The 12,500-nt window shown below is 39.7% G+C and overlaps 1 protein-coding gene across 1 annotated transcript in view; it reads right to left on the reverse strand.

Moving 5' to 3' along the window:
- Positions 1-12,500, reverse strand: part of LOC122249976 (hulk) — a 96,069-nt gene that overhangs the window by 69,380 nt on the left and 14,189 nt on the right. Inside the window, exon 2 of the mRNA XM_086551108.1 lies at position 1. This exon is cut by the window's left edge and continues 182 nt beyond it. Coding sequence (XP_086407234.1) covers position 1 — 1 coding nt within the window. The remainder of the gene's footprint in view (positions 2-12,500) is intronic.

Genomic DNA, 12,500 nt, shown 5'->3' on the forward strand with positions numbered 1-12,500 from the left:
TCTGTGGGAGGGAGGAGAGAGAAGAGGGGAATCGTCAATTGCAATGCAATGCGTAAATATTCATAGGACTAAACATGAGGGTAAATCATTCAAGTTGATATAGGATTAAACATGAGGATTACTCATCATAGGATTAAACTTGAAGGCTAATCATTATGGGATTATACATGAGGGTTAATCAATATATGATTAACCATGAGTATTTCTCATCTTATGATTAAATATGAGGTTTACTCATTATAGAATTAAACCAAATGGGAGAATCATCATAAGATTAAATATAGGAGTAGATATTTGCTAAAAAGGATGAAAGATGTAAATAACATAGATCAAACAAGGGCATAAATATTTCTAAAGTGAAGAAGGAGGTAGATAACCATAAAACAAACAAAAGTATAAACATTCCTAAAACAAAATCCAAGAGGATAACCTTCTGCAAAACAAAATATATAAATAGTTTAAAAAGAAATGACCAATAACAAAGAGGATAAATACCCATTCATTAATTTCTCTTATCATTTTTTGTTTTTATTTAGTCAAAAGAATGATACATCAATGTTTGGAGAAGATTACATCATCATAACTGACGGACTGTATCCATCTTGATTCCTCGCTGACATTTAGTAATTCATCTGCTGCTGAAGAAAGAAAGAAAGAAAGAAAGGAAGTCACATGGCCATTCAAAAAAAAAGTTGTTTCGAAATACTTAGGAATTCCTGGCGATAAATCAGTAACACTAAATAGATACCATCAGTCAACGTTTAAAAAAGATGATAACAATAATAAGGATACTCAATAAACACATATGTAGATAGCTAAACACATGAATAAATGAATAAACAAATATAAATAACCAATTAAAAAATGTAGATCAATAAAGAAGTAAAAAGTCAAAGTAATCACAATAAAAGATGAAAAGGGGCCATCCATTAAAATCGCACCTCATTATACCAAGAGCTGTCGACAGAGAGAGAAAAAAAAGAGATTAATAATAAAAAAAGTAAAATTAAATCGTGATGAATCTCATGAAGGAAGCCAAAGGTCAGATTAAGCGAAGGGGGGGAGGGTGGGGGGGGGGAAGAGAGGAGGAGATGAAAGAGAATGAGGAGAGAGAAGAAGAAGAGAGAGCATGGAGTGAGAGAAGGAGGAGGGAGAACAAGGAGAGAGAGAGAGGGAGAGAGAAAAGGATGAAGAAGCAAAGGGAGAAAGAGAAGAGGAAGGGAGGAAGAAGAAGGAAGAAAAAAAAAAGAGAAGAGAGATAAAAGGAAACCGAAAATATGATAACGATAGGTCGAGGTGAAAGAGGGGGAGAAGGAAGAAGAAAGAAGAAAAAGAAGAGAGGGAAAAGGAAGAACAAGTTGAAGAAGAGAAAAAAGAAGAAAAAAAGAATGAGGAGGAACACATAGCGGAAGAAGAGGTAAAACAGAATTAGGGAATATTATCAATGATAATGATAATAATAATGATAGTGACAATAATGATAACAATAAAGATGAAGATAATATCTAAAATGATAATAATAATGATTAAAATGGTAGTAGTAATGCTGATGATAATGATATAAAAATAAAAATATAATGATAGAAATAATGATAATGATGATAATAACAACAGTGTTTTATAACTACAGTTTACACATGGGTTTGACTTCCCTCTTCCCTTTCCCTCTTCCTTTCTTTCTCTTTCCTTTTTTCCTTCACCCTTTCTCCTTTCTTCAACCCTGATTCCTCTCTCCCTCCGTCTATCTCCATCTACATTCCATCACTTTCTCCTTCTCTCTTGTCCTCTCTCTTTCTCCTCTGTTTGCTTATCTGTCGGTCTGTTTCTCTTTCTTTCTCTCTCTCTCTCTCTCTCTCTCTCTCTCTCTCTCTCTCTCTCTCTCTCTCTCTCTCTCTCTCTCTCTCTCTCTCTCTCTCTCTCTCTCCCTTCTCTCTCTCTCTCTCTCTCTCTCTCTCCTTCCCCTCTCTCTCTCTCTCTCTCCTCTCTCTCTTCTTTCCCTCTCCTCTCTCTCTCCCTCTCTCTTCTCCTCTCCTCCTCCCTCTCTCTCTCTCCCTCTTCCCTCTCCCACCCTCTCCCTCCCTCGCTCCCTTCCTCTTCACGCTGCCTCCCTCTCCCTCTTCCCTCTCCCTCCCTCTCCCTCCCTCTCCCTCTTCCCTCTCCTTCCCTCTTTCCGCCCCATCCAAGTCGGCCGCGACCCAACGTTCGTTATTTTGACAAGGAGATATTTCACCTTCTGCGCCGCATCACCGTCCCCCTTGACTCCTCTGTCGCTCGCACCTCCCTTCCCTCTGTCGCTCGCGCCTCCCCTCTCCTCTCTCGGGCCTCACTGCATGAAGGAGTATCCGGATGTGTGTCTGTTTTTGTCTGGATGTGTGTCTGTTTTTGTCTGGATGTGTGTCTGTTTGCCTTTTGATTTCTAAATTTTTCTCACTATTTTTATTTTTATTTTTTTCTCTCTATTTTTTTTCTCTTTCTCTCTCTTGTTTTCTCTGTTAGTCTTTCTTTCTCTCTCTTGTTTTCTCTCTTAGTCTCTCTCTCTCTCTCTCTCTCTCTCTCTCTCTCTCTCTCTCTCTCTCTCTCCCTCTCCCTCTCCCTCTCCCTCTCTCTCTCTCTCTCTCTCTCTCTCTCTCTCTCTCTCTCTCTCTCTCTCCCTCTCCCTCTCTCTCTCTCTCTCTCTCTCTCTCTCTCTCTCTCTCTCTCTTTTCCTGCATGTGTGTGTAGGGGGGGGGGAGATATTTTATATGTATGTATATGTATGTATATTTGTGTATACATAAACACACAAGAAACTGTGTGCATTGGCATAAACTAAGGGACCTAAACTCAAATCTAGATTAAATAAATAAAGACCTTTCCTTGTGGATTTTATGGCTGTAATATTTACATAATCTCTTTGACACATTTCAAGCATCTCCATCTTTCATTTCTTCCCTGTCTTTTCTTGTTTTATGTCTCTGTCTGTCTGTTTATCTGTCTGTCTGTCTGTCTGTCTCTCTCTCTCTCTCTCTCTCTCTCTCTCTCTCTCTCTCTCTCTCTCTCTCTCTCTCTCTCTCTCTCTCTCTCTCTCTCTCTCTCTCTCTCTCTCTCTCTCTCTCTCTAATAAGGATAATAATAATCATGATAATAATGATAATGATAGCAATAATGATGATGATAATAATAATGATAACAATGATGATGATGATAAAGATGATAATAATAATAATAATAATAACAACATTAATAATGATAATAAAATGATGATAGCAATAATGATAATGATGATAACGGTAATGTTAATAAGAATGATAATAATGATAATAATGGTAATGATAATGATATTAATAACAGTGATAATAAATATAACGATAATGATCAAATGATGATAATGAAAAATAATGGTAATGATAATGATAATAAAGTAATATGATTGCAGTGATAATGACATCCGAATTATCAGTATCATTATGACCATCATCACCTTTACTTTTATAATCACCACCAATATCATCATCGGTCGAAAAAGTCAAGAAAAGGTCGAAAGATCAAGAAAAGAAGGTTTAAAGAGGAAGGTGATGCAAGGGCATAAGAGTGATGAATCTTTGCAACACGACTGGACTACCTATAAATATTTGGCCACCTGCAGAAGCAAGCAGGGCAAGTAGGGGAGGCAGAGAGAGGCAAGAAGAGCTAAATTTAAAGTAGGGAAAGAAAAGAGGGGGGGAGGGGGGACTCTCATTGTAAAAGCCGAAGCCACGAAGTGTTTGAGACAAAGGAGAGGATGTGCTTTCTTGTTAACTCTATCACTTTGTGGATTTGTCTATCTATCTATATGTCTATTGGTTTCTATTTCTCTCCTTCGCTTTTTCCCTTTCTCTCTCTCTCTCTCTCTCTCTCTCTCTCTCTCTCTCTCTCTCTATCTATCTATCTATCTATCTATCTATCTATCTCTCTCTCTCTCCCCTTTCTTTCTCTCTCTCTCTCTCTCTCTCTCTCTCTCTCTCTCTCTCTCTCTCTCTCTCTCTCTCTCTCTCTCTCTCTCTCTCTCTCTCTCTCTCTCTCTCTCTCTCTCTCTCTCTCTCTCTCTCTCTCTCTCTCTCACACACACACACACCCTACTTGGTCATAGGGTAAAATTAACAGGTTTTTTTCAGGGAGGGGAGAGATAGATGAATAAGTGAATAAATACATAAATTCATGAATAAATAGCAAAGGTAGTTCTCATCATGTGGGATTTACACCGAACGTGAAAGTCTCCCCTCGAGCGCTGCGCCATTTTCTGTGATGCGCGGCCGTTATGCCAGACAGTAATGGGAGTAATAGAGACGTTGGTGTTGTTTACTATCGTAATCTAATGGATGACGTTGAAGTATGCATAGAAAAACGCTTACATAGGTATGCGAGCATTCACATACAAACACACACACGCGATCACACAAACACATACACATATAAACACACACACACACACACACACACACACACACACACACACACACACACACACACACACACACACACACACACACACACACACACACACACACACACACACACACACACACACACACACACACACACACACACACACACACACACACACACACACACACACACACACACACATACACACACACACACACACATATATACATATAGCTACATAAATAAAGCAAAAGAGAAATAAAGAAAGAGAAGGAGACACGAAAATAAGAAACAAGAAGAACAGGAAAGCCAAACAGCCGCCGCTAATGAACAGAAGAAAAGAGACACGGATGAATACGCAGCCATTTGGAAAACCCGAGCGACGGAAAGGGATTAAACACTGTCATCTTCACAGAAAATTAAATTTAGTTTTCACGAAATACATGTTGCTCAAAAAAAGAGATTGCAGGACTTGTTGACACACAGCGATAGTGACTGTCCTTTGGCTTGGCTTTGCTACTTTTCTTGTTAGCGTCTGGCTGTTTATTTTCATCTTTCTTTATAGATATAGATACAGAGATTCGAGATCTTATTACTATATTCGAATCAGAAAAATAAAAAAAATATATGGAATGATGAATAAGTATATAGAAAGATCTTGTATATGTGTAAAATATGTGCACAAGTTGTGTATATATTTTTGAAAAGAACTCTTGTAAAAGTGTATATAAAAAAAACATAAATAATAGGAAAAACAAATATACTTTTTGTTTACGTTCTAGGTCCCCCCCCTCCCCCTCCCTTCTCCTCTGCTTCTCCCGTTTGTCTGAGATTTTAAGCTGATGTCAACTGTGCAACAGCTCTTCCGCCTTCGTATAGTCGTTTGCAAGTTGCTCTCGCTCTCTCTCTCTCTCTCTCTCTCTCTCTCTCTCTCTCTCTCTCTCTCTCTCTCTCTCTCTCTCTCTCTCTCTCTCTCTCTCTCTCTCTCTCTCTCTCTCTCTCTCTCTCTCTCTCTCTCTCTCTCTCTCTCTCTCTCTCTCTCTCTCTCTTCTCTCCTCTCTCTCTCTCTCTCTCTCTCTCTCTCTCTCTCTCTCTCTCTCTCTCTCTCTCTCTCTCTCTCTCTCTCTCTCTCTCTCTCTCTCTCTCTCTCTCGCTCGCTCTCTTCACTCACTCTCTCTCTCTCTCTATCTATCTATCTATTCTGCCCAACTTATTCCCCTTCTCCTTATCTCTTTGTCTTTGTCAGAGAGTGAGGAGGGGAGAGAGACAGATGCAGAGAGAAAGAGAGAGATGAAGGAAGGGTTTCAGGGAGGGAGGGAGAGTAAGCGAGAGAGAGAGAGAGAGGGGGGGGGGTGGGAGAGAAAGAGAGATAGATAGATAGATAGATAGATAGAGAGAGAGAGAGAAAGAGAGAGAGAACTTCCGTGTTTACAAAAGCTAGACCTCCAAGAAGCAGTTTATAACCGTGCAAGTGAGTAAGGGAAAGAGCATGAGTAATGTGCCATGAAATCAGTGTTTATGAGAGCTTGTATGCGTCGGGGCACGTGGATTATACTTGCTTAGATCAAATGAAAAACAAAATATATATACACATGCAAACCCACTCGAAACACACACACACACACACACACACACACACACACACACACACACACACACACACACACACATATATATATATATATATATATATATACACACACATACACACAAATACATAAATATATACACACATACATACACACACACACCCACACACACACACACACACACACACACACACACACACACACATATATATATATATATATATATATATATATATATATATATATACATATATATATGGAGAGAGAGGGAGAGAGAGAGAGAGAGAGAGAGAGAGAGAGAGAGAGAGAGAGAGAGAGAGAAAATGACAAATACAAACAGCATCTACAGATGGCTATATAGATAGATAGATAGACTGATGGATAGATTGATAGATATGTAAAAAAGATAAATATATAAATAGACAATTATTGGTAGATGTACAAAAATATAGATAGACAGACAAATAGATAAAGAGATAAATAGACAGTTATAGATAGATATAGATACAGATATAATATAAACAGATAGATAAATAGAGGTATGGATACACAGATAGACAGAAAAAGAGAGAGAAAGAGAGACAGAGTTATGAAATTTTCTAACAAAATCGCAAAATAAAAAGATGAAAAAGTAACACCATCACTTTCCATCAATTTTTAAATGGAAAAGACCATAAAACAAGGCTGGGAAATAGGATTATAGCTATAGACTATACAAAAGGAGGGTGCTTAAAAAGGGGTCAAAGATATAAACCTAAGCCTCCCTTCCTCTGCCCCCCCTACCCCCACCCCACCCCACTTCCGGTCCCCTACCCCTCCCCTTTCCCTCCTCCCTCCTGGTTCGATCGTATAAACATCACAACAAATATGTGTGGTGGAATATTGCGCGCATATTTGGTCGTTCTATGTTTACCGAAAAGTGTGTGTGTTTTTCTTCAGGCCTTGTAGTACAGCAGAGTACAAAGCAATCTCTGTGATGGAAGTTAATGAACTTGCGGGGGTGTTTGCAGAAAGAAATGTGCGCGTATATCCTACACAAGCATACGTCGTGAATATAGGCACAAACATGCACGCATACACGTCTTTTAAATCGTCATCTCTTAGATTATTTTAAAACGCATATGCAAGCCCACACACAAACACATACACACACACGCACACAAACACACACACACACACACATACACACACACACACACACACACACACACAACACACACACAAACAAACACAACACACAACATAAACCCATCTCCCCCCCCCACACACACACAAACAAACACACATATATACACAAATATACAAACACACGCGCGCCCAAGCCATCGTAAACTACACACATGAAAACTCTACGTTTGCCTAAAATACCAAGTCAAGTCTGAGACAAGAGGGGAAGGATTACAACAGCTGGCAAGGCATAGGATGGCGTCTGGTACCTGCTGATAGGATGATTGGAGTGAGGATAACCTGTGTTGCCTCATCCTTTTGAGATGTATGTAATCACTTGTCTCAATAAACTTGTAAAAGACAAAGTCTCTCTCTCTCTCTCTCTCATTCTCCCTCCCTCTCTCTTTCTCTCTCTCTCTCTCTCTCTCTCTCTCTCTCTCTCTCTCTCTCTCTCTCTCTCTCTCTCTCTCTCTCTCTCTCTCTCTCTCTCTCATTCTATTCATTTATCTCTGTATTTCTTTCTTACGTTCTTTCATGTTGAAGAATTTGTATTGTGTTTTCTCTCTTTATTTCTTGTAAACGTACATCTTTAAAGAGGAAGAAATAGAATAAAGAAAGAGAGAGAGAGAGAGAGAGAGAGAGAGAGAGAGAGAGAGAGAGAGAGAGAGAGAGAGAGAGAGAGAGAGAGAGAGAGAGAGAGAGAGAGAGAGAGAGAGAGAGAGAGAGAGAGAGAGAGAGAGAGAGAGAGAGAGAGAGAGAGAGAGAGAGAGAAAGAGAGAGAAAGAGAGAGAGAGAGACAGAGAGAGAGAGAGAGAGAGAGAGAGAGAAAGTGAGAGAAAGAGAGATAAAGAAAGCGGGGGAGAAAGAGGGGGATCACTTTGGGGTTACAGTACGTTTGTCTTGGATTATCGTAATCCGAAAGGAAGGTTGCGAGTGTACATTCGGTCTCAAGTCTTCCAATCACTTCTCTGGTTTTAATCCGAGGATTTAGGTGTGATTTACAGCCGCCACGAGGTTACCAAAAGGGCGTCGTCAGTTGCGTATTCTGGGCAGTGACCTAATGTAAAGAAGTACGGTCTTCATTTACTTTTTTATATTTTTTTTTATATATATTTTTTTATACTTCTCAAAAAATGTTATATGGGCATTGCATAAAGTTCATGATATAAAACACTTTTTTTAATGAAAATAAAGATCAATAAATTGTGTCGCATTTGTATCGCATTCAATTAAAAATATTCAAGTTCGGAAAAATACGCAATATGTTAAAAAGCTTTACATGGAGAGCTTCGGAATTATAAGCGTCGAAACCAAGGAAGGTTCAAAGTCAAAGGAATTTCGAAATTTCGGATTTCGAAATCAAGTGTTTTGAAATTAGGTTTAGAGTCTGAAACAGTTAAACGAAAAAGAAGAAGAAAAAAAAAGGGGTGGGGGTTAAATGGCAAGTAAATCGAAATAAAGATGTTTTGAAATCAGCACCACGAGTAAATGAAGACACGGGGTAGCTCAGTGCTGTGTGTTCATCCTCTTAGTGAAGGACACTGTGACCGAGATCATTGTTTACATTCCTTCCAGCATTCAGGGCGTGGGACAGATCTTAAGAATGCTTTCAGATGAACGATCGAGAAGAAGAGGAAGAGAGAGAGAGAGAGAGAGAGAGAGAGAGAGAGAGAGAGAGAGAGAGAGAGAGAGAGAGAGAGAGAGATTCAAATATGTCGGAGACTTCCAAGACGGCAAATCCAAGATGGCGAATCACCACGAGGACACTCCCACGTGTGATATTTCTCCATGCAGAAAAAAACGTGGACTAATTAACCTGGGAAAGTCAAGTTGACCTGATGGCCCAACCTGAAGGGTCAATACACCCACATATATTTGTCGGATCCCTGAAATCAACTCAAAGAGATAGAGATAGAGAGAGAGAAAAGAGAGAGAGAGAGAGAGAGAGAGAGAGAGAGAGAGAGAGAGAGAGAGAGAGAGAGAGAGAGAGAGAGAGAGAGAGAGAGAGAGAGAGAGAGAGAGAGAGAGAGAGAGAGAGAGAGAGAGAGAGAGAGAGAGAGAGAGAGAGAGAAAGAGAGAGAGAGAGCGAGCACGTGAAACAATTATCTAAGAACGGAATCTCAAAGAAGTCGACTTTGAGTGAAGTACATCAGGTCGACATCTTAATGAGACATCAATTCAGCAAGAAACATTTTGTGTGCAGTGACAGTCTTCTCTTCTCGATCTTAAAACGAGTAATTGTTGCCAAACGTTTGGCAACATCTGGTCAGGTTGCCAAATACTCCAAAGATTATCGAGATGAGGTTCGAGCAAACTCTTCCCTGTTGTTTTAGTGGCTATCAACTCTAACCTTGCATCGTTAAGGTGGGATTATATGTGAAAGGTATCAGTAACTTAGATATATTTAATTTGGTTTAACTATGTATTAAAGATAAAAAGATCTAGAGCCTGAGATTTGGCTAAAACTTATTCAAATCTCATTATTAGAATCGTCATAATAGAATTTCCGCTAGATCCTGTGTTGGGTTAGGTTTTGGTAAGTGTTATAAAATAGATCACGAAAATGTTGTTTTATTATTAGGGCATATTATCAAGCATTCATGTCATCCTTTCTTCATATATTCTTTTTCATAACTTTCCGCATGTGTTTCCAGTTGTTCACTTATGTTACGGTAACACTTGCGACACCTCGCTATGCGCCATAAATTAAATTATTGATAAATTAAGCACTTCATTACGACGAATCCCTCATATACGTCTCTAAGAACCTGGCGTAATTATTTATAAGTAACTTCCATCTCACTATGACGAATGACAAAACACTATCGATACTTACAGAAAAAAAACAATATACAAAACACAAGCTAACCAAAGGACGAATAACAAAATCCGAAATCCTCGCCGAAGAAATGCAGAAATACGTCTCTTCTATCTCAAAGAAACCTGACATAATGGGACAAGAAGCTTTCCCTACCTCCCTCTACACCCGCTTAGACGCTTGCCAAACCCCGACGTGTTTCCCCCTGCAATCCTGCCTCGCATCACGTATAGCCTGACCTACCCCAACCTCACGAACCCGAAGATAAATGCGCCACCGAAATATATCTCAACCAGGAAATGATCGCTATCTATCGCGCGATCTCTTCTCTGGACATTCTTCTTCGTCCTGGGTGCTTCTGCGTGACACTTCGTTGTAGGTGTTGTGATATAAGGGGCAGGTGAGAGAGGGAAAGAAAGAGTAAAGGAGAATGGGAGACATGGACTTGAAAGAAGATGGGAAATGAAGAAAAGGGGAGTAATTCGTGTCATGGTGGTGTGTGTGAAGGGATGGGTTATGTTGAAGGGAGGGGAGATGGGTAAGAAGAAGGGGGTAATGAGGAAGTTCGAGATAAGAAACTCGGTTGCAAGAACCTTGGTTATGATTTTCTGTCCGGGTGTTTGGGTATCATGTACTCGCTGTATGGTGGTGGCTTATGGTGTATAAAGATTTTATGAATTTTCCATATATTTCCTTTTCTCATATTTACACAACTATCATGTTTATTTTTTCATATGCTTAATTCTACGTCTTATACATATGCATATCTTTACATGCTCTAAAACCGACTTATAAAAGCTTTACTTTATCAAATCTTTCAAAATAACAGTCTCTCTCTCTCTCTCTCTCTCTCTCTCTCTCTCTCTCTCTCTCTCTCTCTCTCGTTCCCTCCCCCAAACTCTTTCCCTAACCAGGAAATATCTTTACGATATAAAATACTTCCACAAATAAGCAGAAGTTTATGAGTCATATATAGACTCTTTGATGTAAGACCATTCATTCCCTGCGATTATCACAGGGGGTGGGGAGAGAAGTGGGAGAAGAAGAAGTGAAAGAGGGGAGTAAAGAGAGGGGAGGGGGCTGAAACGAGAGGTATTCCTGAAAATGTTGCGTTGGCCCTAAAAAAAATCTGTAATCCATGACCTTCGACCTTTCATTCATTTTTTTTTCTGCATTCCATGATTATTATTCTCTCTCTCTCTCTCTCTCTCTCTCTCTCTCTCTCTCTCTCTCTCTCTCTCTCTCTCTCTCTCTCTCTCTCTCTCTCTCTCTCTCTCTTTCTCTCTCTCTCTCTCGCCTTCCCCTCCACCCTGTATCCTCTTTCCTCCTTTATTCCCCCTTCCTCATTCACTTCTCCATTTTACACTCTTCCTACTCTTTCGTCTTTTTCTCTTTTCTTTTCAAACCACGTACCTTTTCTCTCCCTTTTCCCCTTTTTAGTCCCCTCTTCCTCCTGCAACATATTTTAAATCTTTTTTTCATTTCCCTACCTCCTCATCCCCCCTCCCTTCCCCTTACTCTCCTCTTCTTTCTCTGAGCTCTTCCTCTCATCATCCCATCTCCCTATATTCTCCCCACCTTCCTCCTTTCCATCTCTCTCTCTTTCCCTTTCTCAACTCCTCTTTATTCCCATCTTCCTGTTCTTCCTCTCCATCTTCCTCCGCTCCTTGTTACTCCTTCCTTCTCCTCCCCTAGTCTACCTTTTTCCCCCGCTCTCCCTCTTTCTAGAAGCACACAATTCATCTTTTTCTCTCCTATCTCATCCGATATCATCTCCCCCTCCCCCTCCCTCCTCTCGCATCTCTCTCTCTCTTTCTCTCTCTCTCTCTTTCGTGCTCATGCCATGCACCGGTGTTCCCTTTACTCATCTTATGTGTCTCATTTCTCGTCATGCACTGACGTTTCCTCATCTTCATTTTTTTTACTATTTTGATATTGCTCTCTTCATATTACTCGCAACATGATCTTGTACCTCACCCATAATCTTTCATTTCCTGACCTCTTGATCTTTCTCCTTCTCCTATGTATAATTAATATTTTTTTCCCCGTTATGTTCTCCTTTCCTTTTTTTAATCCCTCCCCCTCCCCCCACCAGCCCCAACCCCTTTGGATAGTCGCGGGGTTAAATGGTATTGGTTCAAGAAGTCTATTTATAACCAATGGACTTTCGTAAATTTGTGTAATTGTGTAATTTTGTGTCTGCATTTATGTTCCTCCTAATATATTTATCAATTATTATTATCCTTATCGTTATCAGTATATATTGCTATAACATTAACATTGTTTTATTGTTTGCTATAATAAATGCTCTCGGGTGTAATAGCAACCGATTTTCTTGTGACATAGAGAGAACGTTAATATATCTTAAAATATTATCCCAGTGACGAAAGATATTTCCTCCGCATTTGAAATCTAACTGTCATTCCAAAACCAATCTTTCAATTCAGCCGTTAAAACTGAGCGCACTCTTGGCACTTCGGCTGGCTCTGTGACGTCACACCCGTTTCCGCGTGATAACACGT

This window comes from Penaeus japonicus, unplaced genomic scaffold, assembly GCF_977035675.1.
Source record: "Penaeus japonicus unplaced genomic scaffold, GWHDUDI00000001_assembly GWHDUDI00000024, whole genome shotgun sequence".
Taxonomy (NCBI): Eukaryota; Metazoa; Arthropoda; class Malacostraca; order Decapoda; family Penaeidae; genus Penaeus; species Penaeus japonicus.